This window comes from Anastrepha obliqua, chromosome 5 (assembly GCF_027943255.1).
Source record: "Anastrepha obliqua isolate idAnaObli1 chromosome 5, idAnaObli1_1.0, whole genome shotgun sequence".
NCBI lineage: Eukaryota > Metazoa > Arthropoda > Insecta > Diptera > Tephritidae > Anastrepha > Anastrepha obliqua.
Window position 1 is genome coordinate 48,318,897 of NC_072896.1, and position 19,182 is coordinate 48,338,078.

The window sequence follows — 19,182 nt, forward strand, 5'->3', positions numbered from 1 at the left end:
GCACTACCAATTTGTAGTCACAAGCAAACTTATTCGCCTACAGAGCCCACAATTCATTATAACTTGCATAAAATTGCTCATGCAGCATTGTACTTAAGTCAACCCCTATAAGCCATTTAAATGTATGACAACACAAATCAGCTGTTAGTTGTTGGGTTATCGAATTTCGTTAAGCTACCGCCACATGCTCATGCATTTGCTGTCCAGCAGCTTATATGTGTGCGTGTCGGGTGACACACGTAGTTCTTTCGTGCCACACATACTTGTTGTCTGCTTTTGCATAATGAAAATCAAAAATTTTAGATTTTTTATTGGGCAAGCGTCATGCACCCGACACGCACACATATAAGCTGCTGGAGCTTGTCGCCGTATCTTTAGAATATTATTTGTAACATTATCAGACCTATGATCTCGATAACTCGTTAACATTTTATTGAGTAAAAAAAAAAAATGTATAGATGCAAAAGACGCGACCGAACTTATAATACGTTCACATGTAAGAAGATTATCATGATTAACTCCCAATTCGTAATTAAAAAGCGAGATTTCCAATACAAAATTTCTCTCACAAAATCTGTTTTCTGTGTTATAGATAATTATTTTTACGAATGTCGAAGTAAAAACTAAATAAAATGAATGCCGGCAAAGAATACAGGTTTGTAGACATAATTCTAATAAAATTTTTGTTGGGTATTATTAACTATGCATTCATATAATGGGAAAAGCAGGTATCCATAAACGCTTTGTCCTCTTATTACTTATTATAAAATGTAATATAGGATTTCGAATGCGTCTTGATGCTATACGTTTTTGAAATCTCAATAAACGGCGTTTACGGATTTCCTCCAACTGTTTGTTACTAGCAAAACTCCAAAATATTCCACCAAAGCAATTTCTATGACGAAAAACCTTTCAAAATAGTATTGACAACTGATTATCAATTTTGGAGGTAATATGCCGTATGTGAACTGGTAGATTAATTTTGTGGATTTATTTCTAATTACTGCATATGTGAAAGTACTTTTAGTCCTCTAGAATATTAGTGAATGCATCTCTGAAAGAAACATATCTGTTCTCTTTGTTAAAATTCCGACGGTCAGAAATTGATTTGTAAAGAGCAGCCAACTTAAAGACATTGATTTAAGTTCAATTTCGGTTTACTTGGATAAATGTCGAATAACTTTATTTATTGAATTTCTTGCGATAATTATTTTAGTCGAAGTGTTTTAAGGAAAGTAAAAAGGTTTAGCAAACTAGTGCTTCAACCGTTCTCAACAAGTGCTCGAAATGGAAGCATTTCATAAGCTTCAACCAGAAAGGAAAAATGACGCCGATAGTTCGCAGGATCAAATTGAATTAAACTCAAGCGTCGAGATGCGTTCACCTTCCCCAGTCTTTAATATTCAACCGCGGAAACTGCGTTTTGCATCTCCACATATTGATGAAGAACAACATAAACGTTCCAGCCTAATACAGACACGCTCATCTGCAGCTGTTCCGGTATCAGTTTCTCCTCCATACCGTAAGGTGCGAGCACTGAGACTTTTTGACACCCCCGCCACTCCAAAAACTATTCTTCAAAAATCAAGAAATCATCTGTCTGGAGCGGTGGCGGCAGACGGTGCAACTAAAAACGAAATAATTGAGCGACCAAGATCGCTGCCGTTACACAATCGAGTTTTAGACAATTTTCAACCTCAAACAGCGAATGTTAATCCTTTTACACCTGATAGTAAGTTAATATTTTAATTATATTTGATATAAATATAAAATGTATATTTTTAGGCTTTTTAGCGCGAAACAAAAAACGTTGCCGAACTCAATTTGGACGAGATAATTTAAGCAATCAGTCGGTGCAAATGTTTTTAAACAGCGAGGATGATGATGAAATAGATAATGAAGGAGATGGAAATACGGAAGTGCTGCAAGCACCTAAGAGACTAGCTTTACAAGATACTAACATCAGTCGTTACCAAAAGGAATTTTTAGAAATTTCACTAATAGGTTAGAAAATATTTCGCGGGCTGTAAAATGAAAATAATTTCCAATTTTTGTTTCAGGAATAGGAGAATTCGGTTTAGTTTATCAATGCCTTAATCGATTGGATGGTTGTATATATGCCATTAAAAAAAGCATAAAGCCAGTGGCAGGCAGTTTCTTTGAGTAAGTTTCATACAACCATGTGTATATTTTTGTTATATTTTTCGATCAAGTTTTAAATATCTGAAACAATGGGTATGGTATGATGATATAGATAAATTTTATTTATGAAATTTTATTAAAATTCAACATTTTTCAAATACATTATTACTATATATTAAGAGGTAGTTCTATTCAAATAGCTTCAAACATTTTCATGGTTTTAGCTTTCACAAAAATCCATTTGACTAATCGCCAAAAAAATTTTCCTAATAGTAATAGTAAGTAATAAATAATTTTTTATAATTATTAATTAAATAATTATTTTTTTTTTTTTTTTTTTTTTTTTTTTTTTTTATTTATATAAATAAATAAAAAAAATAAATTTATTTGAAATAAAAAATTTTTGGTGAACAAAACTGAGTGCAGGTGTATCCACCCATGATTATTTACATAAATATTTTAATTTAATTTGAGCATTCGTGGTTAAAATTAGCTACTTTGATATTTATTTTCAGAAAACGAGCTTTGAACGAAGTATGGGCACATGCGGTTTTGGGTAAACATGACAATGTAGTACGGTACTACTCTGCTTGGGCAGAAGATAATCATATGCTTATACAGAATGAATATTGTAATGGGGGCAGTTTACAATCTCTTATTCAAAAACGTTTTCTTGTTGAATCCGAATTAAAAATCCTCTTACTTCATGTGGCAGAAGGTTTGCGTTATATACATTCTAATGATTTGGTTCATATGGACTTGAAGTCGGGTAATATTTTCCTCACTAAAATGCCCTCATTACATAAATCCACTTCACTTCCGCTGACAAAAGAGTATTATGAAGATGGCATGGATGGAATATATGAAGAGCTCGGCAATACAGAATGTATTACAACATATAAAATTGGTGATCTTGGTCATGTGACATCAATAAAAGAGCCAAATGTTGAAGAAGGCGATTGTCGTTATCTACCCTACGAAATACTTCAGGAAAAATTTAGTGATCTCTTTAAAGCAGATATATTTTCACTTGGTATGACATTATATGAAGCTGCAGGCGGTGGGCCTTTACCTAAAAATGGACCGATGTGGCAGAAACTTCGTAACGGTGAGGTGCCAAATATACCTACATTAAGTGCAGAATTCAATGAGCTCATCAAACTTATGACACATCCGGATCCGGAACAACGCCCATCTTCCACATCTATTTTTAATCATCCGTAAGTATAAACTTAGAATTACTAAATATTTTTAAAATCATAATTTTTTTCATCTAGTATACTGAGCTCGATGGAATCGAAGTCTAAATCCCAACTCAATCAAGAGTTGAACATTGAAAAAAGAAAGAATGAGATATTGCTGCGAAAGTTGCGTGAAGCTAAAAAGCTGATCAAGCAATATGAACAAAATGATAGAGGTAAGAACCAGAAAACGGTATGAGTGCCTATTTTTGTGACTCAAAATCAGTGATTCCTAAAGCCTATACTCGTACGTTAATTTTCCCAAATTATTGTTCGCCTACAAAATTTAAATTGAATGATGTTGTAGCAGTACCTTTGCCCTGTCAGTGTAGTGTAATCACCGGTCGTCTTCGTCTAGCTCATCTAACGGTAGGCCCAGGAAACTAGCTGTTTCGACGTGTTGGGTCCAGAGGGAGAGAGGTGTTAGATGAGTGGGTTTGATGGGGCATGTGAAAAGGTGGTTAGTGTCATGCGGGGGCCTTCACATGCCGGACATATGTTTAGTGTGTCGGTGTCGATTCTGGATAGGTAGGAGTTTAACCTGCTACAGTATCCAGAACGTAATTGTGCCAAGGTTACGCGGGACTCTCGGGGAAGTTGGAACTCTTCGTCTGCAATTGGTGGTGGTTGGACTCCAATAACGGCATTCGGAGGTCGGGAGCTTAAGAAGGTGGTAAGGGTCTCCCGCTGAATGTCGTTTATGGCCTGTCTGTACACTGTCCGATCCTGGAGTGGTCTGTCTGTTTTGTCTAGGCAGCCGGTTCTACGTTACCAGAATGAGTCGGGTTTTTCCCGACCAAGGGCTGCCGCCCCAGTAAACTAGCCCTGTCTAGTGTACCGTATCCCTTTAATTGAATGATGTTGTTGTAGCAGCATAAACATTCCCCATACTTACATACGGTGAATGCTGCTGGGGTGACAGTCCTTGGCCGGATATACAATGATGAACAAAAGTATTGGCACAGCAAGATACTTTCACTTTAACATTACTTTTTGTCCACTTATGAAGTGATTTTTAATCGCAAAAAAAACGGGCTAGACAGAAGAACATATTACCAAGCATATTTCCTTCAATTCATTTTATTATCTGTTATATTTAATTAACACTAATTATAATATATTATTAAAAAAGTACTTATTATAACGGAACAAAATTATTGGCACACTTCATTAAAATTTAAAAAAAAAAACAATAACAAAATAGTAAAATATAAACAAATTAATATTTTGTAGCCAAGCCCTTTTGCTGGATGACTGCTTCCAGCCGTCTTGGCATCGATGAAACCAATTTTTGGGTGGTTTCTTCCCCAATATTCTGCCATTCCTCCACCAGTGCCACCTTCAACTCTGCTTTTGTTGAAATAGCAGGCTTCTTAACGCGCCTATCTAGCTCTTCCCACAAATGTTCGATTGGGTTTAGATCAGGCGACTGAGGCGGATGCGGCAATGTATGTTTGATGTGGTGCGCAAGCCACATACGCACATCATGAGCAGTATGCTTCGGGTCATTGTCGTGTTGAAATGAAAATGAACCGGGCAATTTCAGCTTTTCGGCACTTTTTTTGACGTTTCTCTTCAGGATTTCCATATAATATTTTTTATCCATAATGCCGTCAATGAATTCCAGCTCACCAACACCTGCAGAGAACATGCAGCCCCACACAATTACTCCTCCACCACCATGTTTTACAGTCGCAGCAAGGTTCTGTTTTTGCAGTTCGGTGTTAGGCTTTCTCCGCACAGTTTGGCGGCCATCAGATTGAAAGATATTGAATTTGCTTTCATCCGAGAAGAGTACATTGTCCATTGTCCCAAAAGTCACTTGGCTTGCTTAAGTACTCCTTCGCATAGGCTAAACACTTCTTTTGGTTCACTTTAGAAATGAGAGGTTTGCGTCTAGCCACGCGAGAATTGTAGTTCTCCTCATGCAATACCCTCCGGACCGTTATTGGATGAATATCCTTTCCCATCTCTTCCTTAACTTCTGCTGCGATTTGGGTGGAGGATATTCTTGGGTTTTTTACCTTCTTGACTATTTGGCAGCGTTCGCGGTCGTTTAAAGCCTTAGGCCTGCCCGTACGTTTCACGCTTTTCAAAGATGAAGCGCTCTTGAAACGTTGAACAATGCTTCGTATGGTGTAGCGACTTCTGTCCATCATTTCACCAATCTCAGCGTATGATTTGCCCTGATTATGCAAATATAATATTATTTTGCGCTGAGATTCGGTGGTTTCACTTTTTTTGCTGCTCATTTTACAAAAATTTAAGCAAAGTTTACTGTAATTGAAGGCACTATGCTGTTTGTAGTTTGAATTTTGACAAAAACTCAATTGCTTGTGTGAACATAACGGGACTTTTGAAAGAAAGTTGCTAGATCAATAAAATTTAGATGAAAAAGCCTGATAAGACTTAAGTGTGCCAATAATTTTGTTTCGTTATAATAAGTATTTTTTTTAATATTATAATTAGTGTTAATTAAATATAAAAGATAATAAAATGAGTTGAAGGAAATATGATTGGTAATATGTTCTTCTTTCTAGCCCGTTTTTTTTTTTTGCGATTAAAAATCACTTCATAAGTGGACAAAAAGTAATGTTAAAATGAAAGTATCTTGCTGTGCCAATACTTTTGTTCATCACTGTAAATCCGGGTCGTTTCGGTAACGTAGAACCGACTGTCGTGGAATTGAATTGAATTGAATGATCGTAGCTGCTGCTGTTCTACCGGCTATTTAATCTTTAATCAGTCATGCTGTGTACGTAACCCTAACAGCTGATTTTTAAGTAGACATTTGCATTTTGTCATAAAATGCGAGTATTTTTCCACTAAGTCAATTAATTTTTCGTTGTTCATTTCTAATATTAAAATTTGTATCGCAAATATCAAAACAGATGTAAAGTATTTCATAGCTGTTTACGGTTACGAAGAAAAACCAAAATTCAAAGTATATATACGGTTGAGTGCAGGAAACACCAAAATGAAGAAAACGTTTTTTCTAAATGCGGTCGCCCTCGGCACGCAATGGTAAACCTCCGAGTGTGTTTCTGCGATGAAAAAGCTACTCATAAAAACCATTTGCCATTCGGAGTCGGCTTAACGCACAACAAATAGGAGGAGGAGCCCGGCCAAACCCCTAACAGAAGCTATTTATTTTTTTATTTAGGTGGAAAACTTCATGAAAAATGTACATAAAACACACACGTATACAGAAAAATATAAAAATTGTATCAAAACCTGAGATTTTTTGGTCATCACTGCTCTAAAAATGATTGCGGTGCGATCGCGCCACCGCATACCATTTTGTATTGTCACCACTTATAGACTCATAGGTGTTTGGGTATTACAGTAACCGAGTCACTTGTATAGGGAAATGTGCGATATACGCGACCGCTACCGCATTTTATTTTGGTCTAGACTTTAGGCACCGAGTTACTGGTTTCCCCAAGTGTGCGTAATTGGCATTACTTTTCATGGCACATTCTTTTAGTTATTTTTAATTTTGGAAAAATAAACATTTTTTTATTCATAAAATCCTATAAATTACAGTTAATCAATCCCCAATGGAACAACGTTGTTTACGATCATATTCACGGAAGAAACGCACATCTTGCATCGGTTCTAAAGTAGATGGACTGCGTGATCGCAACAAAAATGTTATTAACAAATTAAATTATTGACTTATTCAGTGAATGCTGCCAACATTTGAAGTTTTAACACGAATTTTATCCATTGTCTTTATTATTTAATCTATGAACACACTGTAAATAAAAAAAATATATAATATATATGTATGTATGTATGTACGATCAACTGTACGAATATAGCTTTATTTCTTCATTTGTTCATCACTGTCGGTGATATTACTGATTTAGGAAAATACTTACAGGTTGATAGATAGTAAACAAACAGTCTACCTAAAGGCAATCAAAACATAAATTAACTTCTACGATTGAAGTAGTATTAGAACTACATAAAATAGTACTCATAACACAAGGCGAACTCATAAAATTCTTAATAAAAAATTACGTATAATATACATACATTTTGCACATGTGTAAGAATGGTATTCAAAAATACAAATGCATTTGTAATAGTATTGCATGGTGGTAATTTGGATCAAAAAGATGTACAATCATTTTTATTGTTTTAGTGTTTATCGCACCTTTACATATGTTTACTTATTGTAATTTTTTAGACTTTACTTTTATTTTCGATGAAAAATAAAAAAATATAACGTGAACATTTCAACACTTGAAACATCTACATTGGCCTTATTCTTTTTAATTCTTATTTATATCTTTTTATTTGTATTTTTTTTAGTTTATTTAAACAATTTAATTAGAAAAATCTTTCTCATTACTATATGGATCTACTTCATAACAATAAAACCCTTGGTACTGTCAGTCAGAATCGTTGATAGTTTTTTTTCGCTTCTTGGCTTGTGAGATTTTCTGCTTCGGCCAATCCTCCTAAAAAAATTACAAAATTACAGTATTATATTGTATATTAATAATTTTTAGTAAACATACTTCGCTTGATTCTTCATCTGATGAGTAAATGGTTTTAACTGGATCTGAATTTTTCTTATTGCTCGTACTATGATTGTTTGTATCCTTTTTACTGGTAGGTTGTTTTCTACCACGCCCACTTCCACCACGTCTCCCCACGGCTGTAGTCTCGTCTTCCGCCGCCAGTGCAAATAAATCACTGTATTGCTTCTAAAATATTACAACATAGAAAATAGAAGAAATTAGTTGCATTGTAAATATTAAAAAAGTCATCATCGCCCAAAGTATTTCATATATTATGATATAAATGTAGGGTAGTAAAAATAAATTATTATTGAATACATTTTAGCAATACACGAGCGCTGGTTTCAAGAAACATACAAAAACATATAACAAAATTAATTATAGCAAGTTGCTGAAAAATAATTTTTATACAGGGTCCGGCACTCGAAGTGTAACCAACTAAAAAGGCCATAAAAATTACTTTCATTAAATTCAAAGTAAAAAATTACTTTTATTTAATTCAAAGTAAATAATACAAAATTAAGAATGCATTAACTTTTGCTCGGTATGACCACCTTTTGCCTTGACTATGGCCTTGAGACCGTCCAGAAACGAATCGCAAAAGCTGCCCGAATGTGAGTTGCAGGTATTTTGAACCGCTCGCGGACAATAGCTTTTTTAAGCGTCTCGAGGTTGGTGAATCTTTTAGTTCGTATCGTGCTCTCCAAAAGGGCACAAAGAGAATAATACATCGGATTCGCGTCTGGTGAATTTGAGAATCATTGTGTGGACGGCACCTTTTGACTCTTGTAAGGCTTGACTTTGAGATAATTTTTCAGTATGCGGCGGATGCTACGGTCTGATATTTTCCGTTCTTTCGCCATTTGATTGGCACTTCGTCGGGGATTTCGCTCAAGTCGCTTCTTCGCTTTTTTTCGCGATGCTACTAGTATCATTGCAACGAGTCATTTTGCGATAAACAAAAAATGTATTTACTTTAAGGAGCAGCTTACGAAGGAGCAGCGATTGGTTGTGATTTTCCACTCAAATATAATTCATCACACTATTACGTTTGAAATTCATTACTATTTTTTTTTTCGTTTTTACCCTCGGCAAAATGCTTCCATGCGCTTGTAAGCAATACTCTGAACTGTCATTTAGCCAACTAACAGACAGCTGATGCCCGTGCATCAACTGCGCGAGCGGTCTAAAGTTGGTTACACTTCGAGTGCTGGACCCTGTATTTAGGGGCATTTGAGAATTTCGATATTTAGGCTGAAACCGGTTCTGGTTGGCCAATCACTGGCCGACACATTAATAATTCTGACGCTGCTATGACGCTTATGAACATTCATAACTAAATTTTTTTTAAACAATTCAAAAAAGACTGGATGAAAAAAAGGTTAGATGAATTACAGTGAAAAAAATGAAACAAAATTGAGCCATTTTTAAAACAAATGATAAAACAAAACTGATCACAACGAAAATAATGTACAAAAAATGGTACAAACAGTAGCGAACGGAAGCGCCTAAAGAGGGCAATGCTATATATTTGGTGATATTAGGGAAGGAAGGGAACAATACTGATCACTGGAGAAGTAAAGTATAATTCAATATAGGCTTGCAAAACATAGTCAATCCTCATATCTAACGTAATACAATTCATTTAAAGCATGTTTTAATTTTGATTGTATAATTTGTTACTTTGAGACAATTATTATAATTAAAAATGATACCGATATTGAAAAATTATTTACACGCGCTTAAAGTTTCCACCCTCGTAAAAGAGGTGTCGCTGCTGATACTATTTTTGTGTTCGCTCTAGTAATATTCTGGTGATTTTTTATTGTTAAAATTAGCGCTATTATGAACCCTGATTAAAATAAAGTTTTTTTATGACAAAAAAAAATATGTTTTGTTTAAATAGGCAGCCGTCAGCTGTAAAGCTGATTTTGAAAGTGAATCAAAAACGAATTAAGAAATTAAAAAATAATTCGTTTTTCAAAATCACTTGTATTCAGGTAAATTTTCATGTTCACTTTCACAGAACCTGTCTGAGTTTGAATAAGTCACGTTATGTCAACTTACTTTTGTGCTCTCATTGCTATGCGTATACGCCGCCTGTAGTGCGCGTTGCATAGTGTCGTAAACGTACAGCCCTGTGCCTGTACCATGCCTGCAACTTCGTCGATAATGTTCCAGGTGACTCAACACCTCAAGTTTAGAGAAAGGCAAATGTTATATTTAAAGCTTTTTTTATAATTTTCGTATGTATATAATACCTGATCGGCGGAGGGTAAACCACTCATTGCTGAACTACCTTTAGTTAGCCTTTTTCGCTTGTTCGGAGATGAACTGGGATACTTTGACGTAAGCAGTGATGCTATGATTTCTGATAATTTTTCCTCGCCCCGTTGACACCAGAAGCTTTTAGATGATATATTGAAACACATAATTATACAAACAGTTCCAAAGATTTATATGTATATACAAGTTTGCTTACCGCAATGCCGAAGTAACAAATGGATCGCCCCGAGATTTTGTCTCTCTACTCAGCAAAAGACGTATCAGTTCATTCGTAGGTTCCTCGTTTTTAAGCCATAAGAGCATATAACTGAGCGCTTCTGGATGACTTGAAGATTCAAGCTCAGGTAAAATATCCTAATATATGCAAGTTTAGTTTTAAAATTTTAGAAATAAATAAAATTGAGTATTAAGCTCGAATTATATGCTGGAAAAGAAAAATTATAATGGAGTCAAGCTCTCGAAACCAGACAGTTGTTTGCTGCTGAAGTGACAGTCCTTGGCCGGATATAAAGCCGGGTCGTTCCGGTTACGTAGAGCCGACTGTCATGGGACAGTTGTTTGGTCGGTGTAACCTGAGCAACTTCGTTTTGCCGTCTACTGCACAGAAAACACGTTATCTCTTTCACAAGCACAAGCAGATCTCTGCGACCTCCTGAACCAACTCAGTAGTATATTTTAAATAAATAATGCAAATAAGCAGCGGCCGCCGTAGCCGAATGGGTTTGTGTGTGACTACCATTCGGTAGAGCTCGGGTTCGAAACCCATTGTCGTGCTTGAAACACCCAAATTTAATTTTTATCTATGATTGGGCTTTTATAGTTAAGTTAAAAACTGTAACTGTACACTGCAAATCGCTTATCGAGATAGGTACACTTATCAACCTTGATAGTAAGACCTTTAAAGTTAGAGTGGATGACATTCTCTGTGAAACACGAGTTTGGCATGGGGAGCATATTAAAAACGATTTGTGTTTTTCTCTTACAATAGTTTTCTCAAGTTTATATTATTTAATAAGGCCAGAATGAGGAAAAAAACATTAAACTTTTGTAGTTTTATACAAAAATAATATTTTGGTAAAATTATGGTAAGCATTCTTCAATTTTAAATAGCTTCTCGCGGTCGGCAGCTTCTCATAGCACGAGCTCTCTAGCGTTAAACCAAGATATGCTTCAAGTTATGTTAGCATCGAACACAGAAAGTTGAAAAAGAGTACTTGAGAATTGTCTAAATGTATGGATGAAGTCATACATTAAATCTATGGAAAAATTTACGGCGAAAACGAATTAACAAGGCTTAACCGTTAAACTGAAGATAATTCAAAAACTCTGACAAAATTATCTCATATGACAGTTAAATCGGGAATTTCGGCATAAGGCATCTTGATATACTTCAGATACTAATAATGAATGTTTTTACGAGAGTCCTGATGCATGCTATATCCTATAATAAGCGAGGCCTATGAATAATGCATGCACCCATCACTAGAGTCTCATGCAATCTAGTTACTTACGCAGTTGGTATAACAACGGGCAATTACTAAGAAAGAAAGCTCATACGTCTCTCTTTACCTTGTAAATGACGATAACCAATATCTCGCCCGATCTGTCTAACTTGATGTGAAACCCTCAGCTATTTTCCAGAATTTAATACCCTTCCAAAGAGAATTTTCGCTTAAAATAAGTAACAAATTAAATTACCTGTAAACATTTAAGCGGGACATCATGCGCTTGCACTAACTGCCACAGACTCAACTGCTCAAAAGTTTCATAAACCAAGCTTTCTCGCAAGCAGTCTATCAGTCCATCTTGTTTAAAGAGTGTCAGTTTTCCCTGCGCCACATAATATATCAGGTCACGCAAGTTCTTCGCATCAATACACCTCAATGTAATTCGCAGCAACTCGCTATTGTTTATGGCTGTACTTTTAAACTCGCGATAAATGTCTGGCAATAACCAAAGGAATATCGCTGTACTTTCCTTTTCTAACAAATCTAAGTCCCGTGCTAGACAATCATCTATCTTTTCACCACTCGCCTCACACAGCAAACGATAAATAGGCGTTTTAAATTGAGCCGCTTGCTGGCTATTCTTACGTGTCTGCAGTTTAACGTGCACCTTCATGAAATAGAGTAGCAAGTAACCGATTTCCGGGATCCGCTCACATATCTCTGCTAGCAATGTTTGAAACGGTTTTTTGCTCTTCTCATCATTTTCGTAGAGAAAACGAAACAGGCCGAAAAGTGGATAGCTTATGCTCTTTGCCAAATTTTTTTCATCTGTTTTACTATCGGTGAAGATATTTTGTTGTGGCAATGTTTCGCGTAAAATTAAATGCGTATTCGAGATCACATAATTCAATTGAGCTTCATCCAATGCTGAGGCGGGCAATGTTCGAAAATCCGACAAAAAAGCTTCCCACGTAAATGAGTTGCGTTTTGTGACGAATGTTTCGAATGTGTCACTAATGGAGGCGGGCAGATCTATCTTTTCCGGTGTTGGCTTCTCTTTTAATCGTACTTTCGATAAAGGCAGATCGTCATCATCGTCCGTAAGCTCCTCATTCTTGGTATCTTTCGCCACATCTTCGTCATCTTCACTGAAGGCGGCTTCGGCTTCAATATCATTACTTTCGGGCGCTATAATCGACAACTTATTATCTTCATCGATGACAGGTGCACCACTGGCGGCAACGCTACCAATGCCACTTGTATCAACGACGCCTTGTGTTTCTGCTAGATCAGCCACAGCAGAACTGAGTTGGAAATTATTTTGTAGATGCATTTCATGCTGTTGCGCCAATGGCCCACCGAAAAAGGTTTGCCCTCTGTGCAGTAGACGCTGATCTGCTTCTTTTTTAAACGGTGGCATTGTTACCATTGGCGACGCAGTATGGGTGGGTAATACGAATTCACGGAAATTTTCACGAATTAAATTACGCAGTTCTCGATCCAATTTCGGGGACTCGAATAGTGGCTGCAAGTTTGGAATGACCTGCAAACAAAAATGTTATATTTATATGAATAGTTTTAGCAGAGATACATATATGAAAGATGGAGAAACGGAAGGTAGCGATATTATGTGAAAGAACTTTTTTAGGAAATAAATTGCAGACAGGCGTTTATGCTGAGCATCTTCCTCAATTTATGATTGGTCTGCAAATGACGGATTCTACTGTTTTATGCCGCTACCAAGAGGTAGATAGTTTAGACGAGAAGTTTTTCATTGTTCAAAATTCACCTAGAGGTTCTTTATTGGCTACCAAGCGAAGACAGAAAAGGGAGGGAAAACTGCTCGCTCAAATACGAACTGTTTGAAGTTGTAAAAGGAGCATGGGAAGCATACTATCACAGGATGTTATTGATAGCTTAATGTCTCTAATGCCTAAAAGATGTGCTGCAGTCATCCAAAATAAGGTAGAAATGTATTTATTTACACCAATATATGGGTGCTTTAGTTTTGTCCATTGAATTTTTGACTATTGTAAACTATTTTATGGTAAATTAAAAAAAAAATTGGCCACAAGTATGCTGTTTTATTCAAAGTGAATATATAAACAAAAATAAAATGCAAAATATTTGTATTTCTGACGCCATTGTTTTGAGAAAATCAGCAATCGTAATAAATGCGACGCCCTCCTAGGGAGTTATAGTTTTGGCCAATACTGTATGTTTGCATATACAATATTGACAATTCACGTACTTTTTATAAAAATGTAGGTTAAACTATAACAAAAACCATAGGTAAAATCAAAGTTTAACACTTTGAACAAAATTTAAAAAAAAATTCAGCAAATTTTTATCAAATTTTGAAACTTTATAGGGTATGAAGGTTTATATCCCTCTCAATTTTGGTATAATGATCAAGTTTAAAGTACGTAAAAATTCGCATTAATTTTTGATACGTTTTTTTTATGTTGCCGAAGTTATGCATTTCCTTCTATATAATGAAAGCTGTGCAAAAAGTAGCTGTACTATTATTATGTGATCCTCTGTGTAATCAGCATAAGATGTTTGGCTGTAATCTTCTACAGTTTTGTGCTGATTTTTATATAACTACTGTCTCTTGTCGACCGGTAGAAAATTAGCAAGAGTTAATACGTGGTCGTAGGTAACATTAAAGAGCAACAAGAACTTTGGCATTCAAACCTACTAAATGATCGTAGCAGTTTATCAGAAGTTTATCTCCATATCACAATTTAGAGATAATTTTTGTCACAGAACAAAAAGCCTTTGAAATTTGGAATGTGGAAACATTTCAGCTAATATTTTGCTCGCTTGCTTAAGTATCATAAACACTTAACGGAAATTATCCACATAAAAATGTTAACGTACTCATGGTAGTTAAAACTTCAAATATAACGATAAACTAATACGTTTAACCAACCTATCTGGATAAATAGTAATGTTTCGTTTTATTTCTGATCAACGCGATATTGAGTAAGAATTCAGATTCATCAAATAAAAAATAAAAAAAAAAAAATTTTGTTACATAGTGTTGTGGCATATATGTATATATGTATTTATAGGAATTGTATGTGAAGCTTCTACCAATTAATTTAATTATTTTTTAAATTTTTCATATTTTTTAATACATATGAACTAACTGAAATGTATGTGATTTAAGCGAAGCACCTTTGTTTCTTTTTTTATTAATAAAAAAAGTTGAGATTTAAATTAAAAATATAAATAAATTTTTTGTACTCAAGAAAATATTCGCTATGGTTCGGTAAGTCTTCGACCTAAAAAAATTATGGTCGGTCATTTTCTAGTTATAGTATAATGAATATCTGTTTGCTTAGAAATGGAGTAATATAAAGATTTATGTTGCACACAATTTTTATGACTAGTGTGCGGGTAGTGGTTGAAATTCTACTAGTTTCATCTTTATTCTCGTCTCTTTATCTTTGTCTCTATCTCTATCTTAGCATCCATTTTTATCCTGTTCTTATCTTCATTCCTATATTTATCTTTATTCCTTATCTACTTATTCATTATCACAATTGTGCTTATATTAAGCTTTAAAATTTACCTTCAACTTTGTTTCTATATTTACGCATTTTTTATTTTATTTCTGCTTTTGTCTTTATCCTTTTCCTCATCTACACATTCATATTTAATTTCATCCTTGTAGTAATATTAATCTAAATAGTATTCTTAAACTGTTAATGCGTTAACATAGTTCAGTTTTAAAAACAAAACATACATTTAGGAGGCACAAACGCATACTTTGGGATTTGTATTGACATTTTTAAATTGATATTTTCTTTTTGTAAATTAAACTAATTTGAAATTTCAATAAATTCTTTCCTTAAGCCAAGGCGAATTCTTTCAGGGGGTGGCACTAGGCCAACAACAACATTTTATACATCAGAATGGCATATGAATGAATGTAAATAAGATTCGTAATTTAATTTGGTGCTGACATCCGAATGTACACGTCGCAAAAAAATGTGCAGTGGTATACTGCTACCACGTTTTATAGATTCTCCTTGCCTAATAATAGTTATAATAAGCAAAATAATAATCGGCCGTAGCCGAATGAGTTGGTGCGTGACTACACTTCGGAATTCTGAGTACGTATGTTCGAATCTCCGTGAAACACCAAAATGAAGGAAAAGTGTTTTCTAATAGCGGTCACCTCTTGGAAACAATGGAAAATCTCGAATGAAAAATAAATAAAATAAAAAGTGCGCAATTTGTTTTAAATAAATACATAAATCACTTTTGTTTTCAGCTTTGACGTGACATTATAATGGGCGAAACGTTGCTGTTGGCCTAGTGCCACCACCTTTAATAAATTCGCTTTACCTTTAGCATCAACATAATTTTCGAATGATATGTAAGAAAATATGCTACGCTATTCCAAAAAAAAAAAAAAAAAGAATTCAATAAAAAATATATTATATAATTTTGATGTTAGTCATGGAATTAAGGTAGAATCGAACGTACAATTATTTGATTATCTGTGCAGAATCAACAAAATCGAAAAACCAAACAAAAAATAAAAATTATTTCAATACAGTACAATATAATTGGGTCAAATGTGTGTTTCCCTTCAAAATACATACCTGCTTTTCGAGAATCTTATTTAATGAATTATACACGCCTTTGCGTATTTTGTCCTCGTGCCGTATGTCAAAGTTTTTCATTATACGACAAAGAAAATCCAATAGTGTACTGCTTACAAATGGATGATTTCGTATTGAATGATACATTACTAAAATTCCCGGTTCAATGTTCATGATATTATCCTTAATTGGATCAAAAAAGAGCCAATCATAGAAAAGAGAAAGCTTGGCATTAGCCAATGCAATCGGGTTTGTACAAGATGATATTAGCCATCCAATGATAGCCCATCGGGGTATAATATCCGAACAGAGCATATCATTTGTAGGATGAATGACATTTATTATAAAACGTATCAAATCTGAGCGCAAACTGTGAGATTCCGGAGTTGCGAAATATTTATCCTGGAACCAATCCTGGTAACGTTTCTGATTGCCAAATTTAACCGTAGAAGCAAGGAACGTTAATTTACGTTCAATGTCTGGAGTTAAACGACTTTGCAAGAATCGTCTACTTGTACGTGTTTGCAAAAGTTGCCAAATTCCTGTAAATGTTGGATGTAGACTTTCTGGGTTATGTAAAATGTCGCGCCATAACTGTTCGAATTCGGGTACTCGCGCGACATTTTGTAAAAGCCTGTAAAAAATGGTTTACACTTTAATACTTCTTTAAAATGAATGCAAAGGCTCTATGCCCATATAAGTTAACGTAAATCGCTTAAATCTTAAATACATATTTAGCTTATAATGAAAAAAAAACATACAAGAAGCTTTTCAAAGTAAACATGACTATATCTGGGTTCCATTATATATCATTGACTTAGTCAAATTCCATAGCATGAATAGAAGCCGAGTTAATATCTTTGCAGTGTATTTTTTTGAGTACTTATACATGATATGAGAATCGAGATAAGAAGCGCATTCATTAAAGGTGGTGGCACTATACCAACCACAATGTTTTGTACGTTTAATTGTCAAAGAAAAGTCTTGACAGAGTAGAAAACAAAAAATGAATTCGCCTTGTTTCATTCTGGGCTGACAGCCACATGCACACGGCGAAAGAAAAAAAAAAACAAAGCAGTAAGAGCAACAAATTATTGGGAACGTTTCTTTCATTATTTTCATTCGACCGCGCAAATTGATTTTTTTGAATATAAAAAATCTTTTGCCAATAAAATTTATTGGTGCTCTTATTTTTAAAAAGTTCTGTTCACGTTCGAACATCCTTGTATGAGAAATACGAGTATATATTGATAACAGTACAACATACCTGACAAAATCTCTACCCAAAGGTATAATGTCCAGGAATCGATCACGAATTAACGATATTATAAACTTCACTTCTTTTTGTCGAAGCACAGTTAATGAGGGATTCGCATGGTCTTCTATAAGCCGAACGTAGCTGTAAACTACTGTTTGTACAAGGAAAGCCTGTGATTCTAGCCAAGCACGATACTCGATGAATATATCGAGCAGACCCTCAACTAGAAAAATGTTTTTGATTGAAACGTCACCACCGCCTGCTTGCCTAAGGCAATTCCACACAATATTTTCTACTAAAAGCACTTGATGTTTGACAAGTTCGCGAAGTAGCCATATGAGTTGGCGGCGTGCTATTTCCGTTAATTTGCCATATTTTTCAGCCACAAGCATCGTTAAATTTGAAACGACCATGTTCATTCCATCCCGAGCGACAAGTGTTAAATCTCGATAAGCTTTTGGTGCTGTGACAGGATCGGTTAGCATTGTGTATAAAAACCCTATTGAAATATCTTCATGCTGCTTCTCCTTACATACGAGTTGGGACAAAATGTCATGCATATCCTTCTCATTGAGACCATTGATTTGCTGTTGTAGGCTTATATAGGCACGTTCAAATCGCTGTAAAGAAATTTAGAAAAAAGGAGATATAAGGCTAAATGTTAATTGTATATATTTATGCGTAACCGCATTTTAAATATGCTGCTTTCGAAATGTTTTGATTTCTACTTCATAAAGTGCACAATTTATACGTATTCCTGAAGTTTAACAAATGTGACATGTATTTCTGACTTTGCTACTGTACTACAAAGTACATGTTACAAACCTCTTCTAATTCGTCTCGAAAATCAACGGTCGTACAAGTGAATAATTTCGATTGATTGTGATTGCTGTGTTGCTCCATTTGTAGATCTCCCTCCCGGTCGGGAATGTTGCGGTCGAAGTCAGAGTCTCTTAGTCGCTTTAGATACATGCAACTCTTACTTCATATTTCAGGCCCCAGTGCCGTTTCCTTTCTTAATGTGAAAGTATTTAATGGATTTTAATTTAAAATCTACATCGACAAATAAATAAAATGAAATTTTATAGTAAAATCTTAAAGTGAGAAAGCCAGCAGTTTTCATCAAACGAGTTAGTTGTACAGTGTTGCATTCAAGTTCTAAAAAAAACTTTGTATGCTTTCAACCTGTAATTTTATACCTCGTTTACAATGATATTATAAAACACTTTTAGTTCTAGTTTTCGATCCATGGTATAATATAGTAATATGTTTTTTGTAACCAATAATAATAAAATACATGAAAAGGAAGATAAACTACTTGTTTGTGCAGAGGAGAAAAAAGCGAAAGTAAGAAATTGTATATACAAACACAAAACACTTTCTTTCCACGGCGTCATCGGCGAAAAAACTCATTTAGGGACTTTTAAAATTCGCGCTGTCGTAATTTAACTCGTGGGGCATAATTTTTATTAGAATATTTACAAACACATGCTTTTTTGTTTTCCTTTTCTTTGTTTTGTTTATTTCAAGTGATAGCGTCAACTAGTTGTCAAAGTCGTGAGAAATAAAGTAGCGGTTTTCGAAACGCGTCACCTTTAGTATTCTCTACATCGTGTTTTGCTACTATGTATAATTTTTAATTTAATTCCGTGACCA

The 19,182-nt window shown here is 34.8% G+C and overlaps 2 protein-coding genes across 2 annotated transcripts; one reads left to right on the forward strand and one right to left on the reverse strand.

Annotated features, from left to right (window-relative positions):
- Positions 1–1,120: 1,120 nt before the first annotated feature.
- Positions 1,121–7,198, forward strand: LOC129247009 (wee1-like protein kinase). Its single transcript, XM_054885832.1, has 6 exons — positions 1,121–1,732; positions 1,786–2,004; positions 2,061–2,163; positions 2,658–3,362; positions 3,420–3,559; positions 6,930–7,198. Exons 1-6 carry the CDS (start codon positions 1,288–1,290, stop codon positions 7,058–7,060), a joined length of 1,743 nt encoding a protein of 580 aa, XP_054741807.1. The 5' UTR covers positions 1,121–1,287; the 3' UTR covers positions 7,061–7,198.
- On the reverse strand, positions 7,167–18,662 carry LOC129247008 (integrator complex subunit 3 homolog). The gene is made up of 9 exons (XM_054885831.1): positions 18,352–18,662; positions 17,536–18,146; positions 16,269–16,902; positions 11,900–13,192; positions 10,398–10,555; positions 10,177–10,321; positions 9,983–10,108; positions 7,913–8,101; positions 7,167–7,852 (listed from the first exon to the last, which is right to left on the reverse strand). Exons 1-9 carry the CDS (start codon positions 18,496–18,498, stop codon positions 7,784–7,786), a joined length of 3,372 nt encoding a protein of 1,123 aa, XP_054741806.1. The 5' UTR covers positions 18,499–18,662; the 3' UTR covers positions 7,167–7,783.
- Between the last annotated feature and the right edge of the window lie 520 nt (positions 18,663–19,182).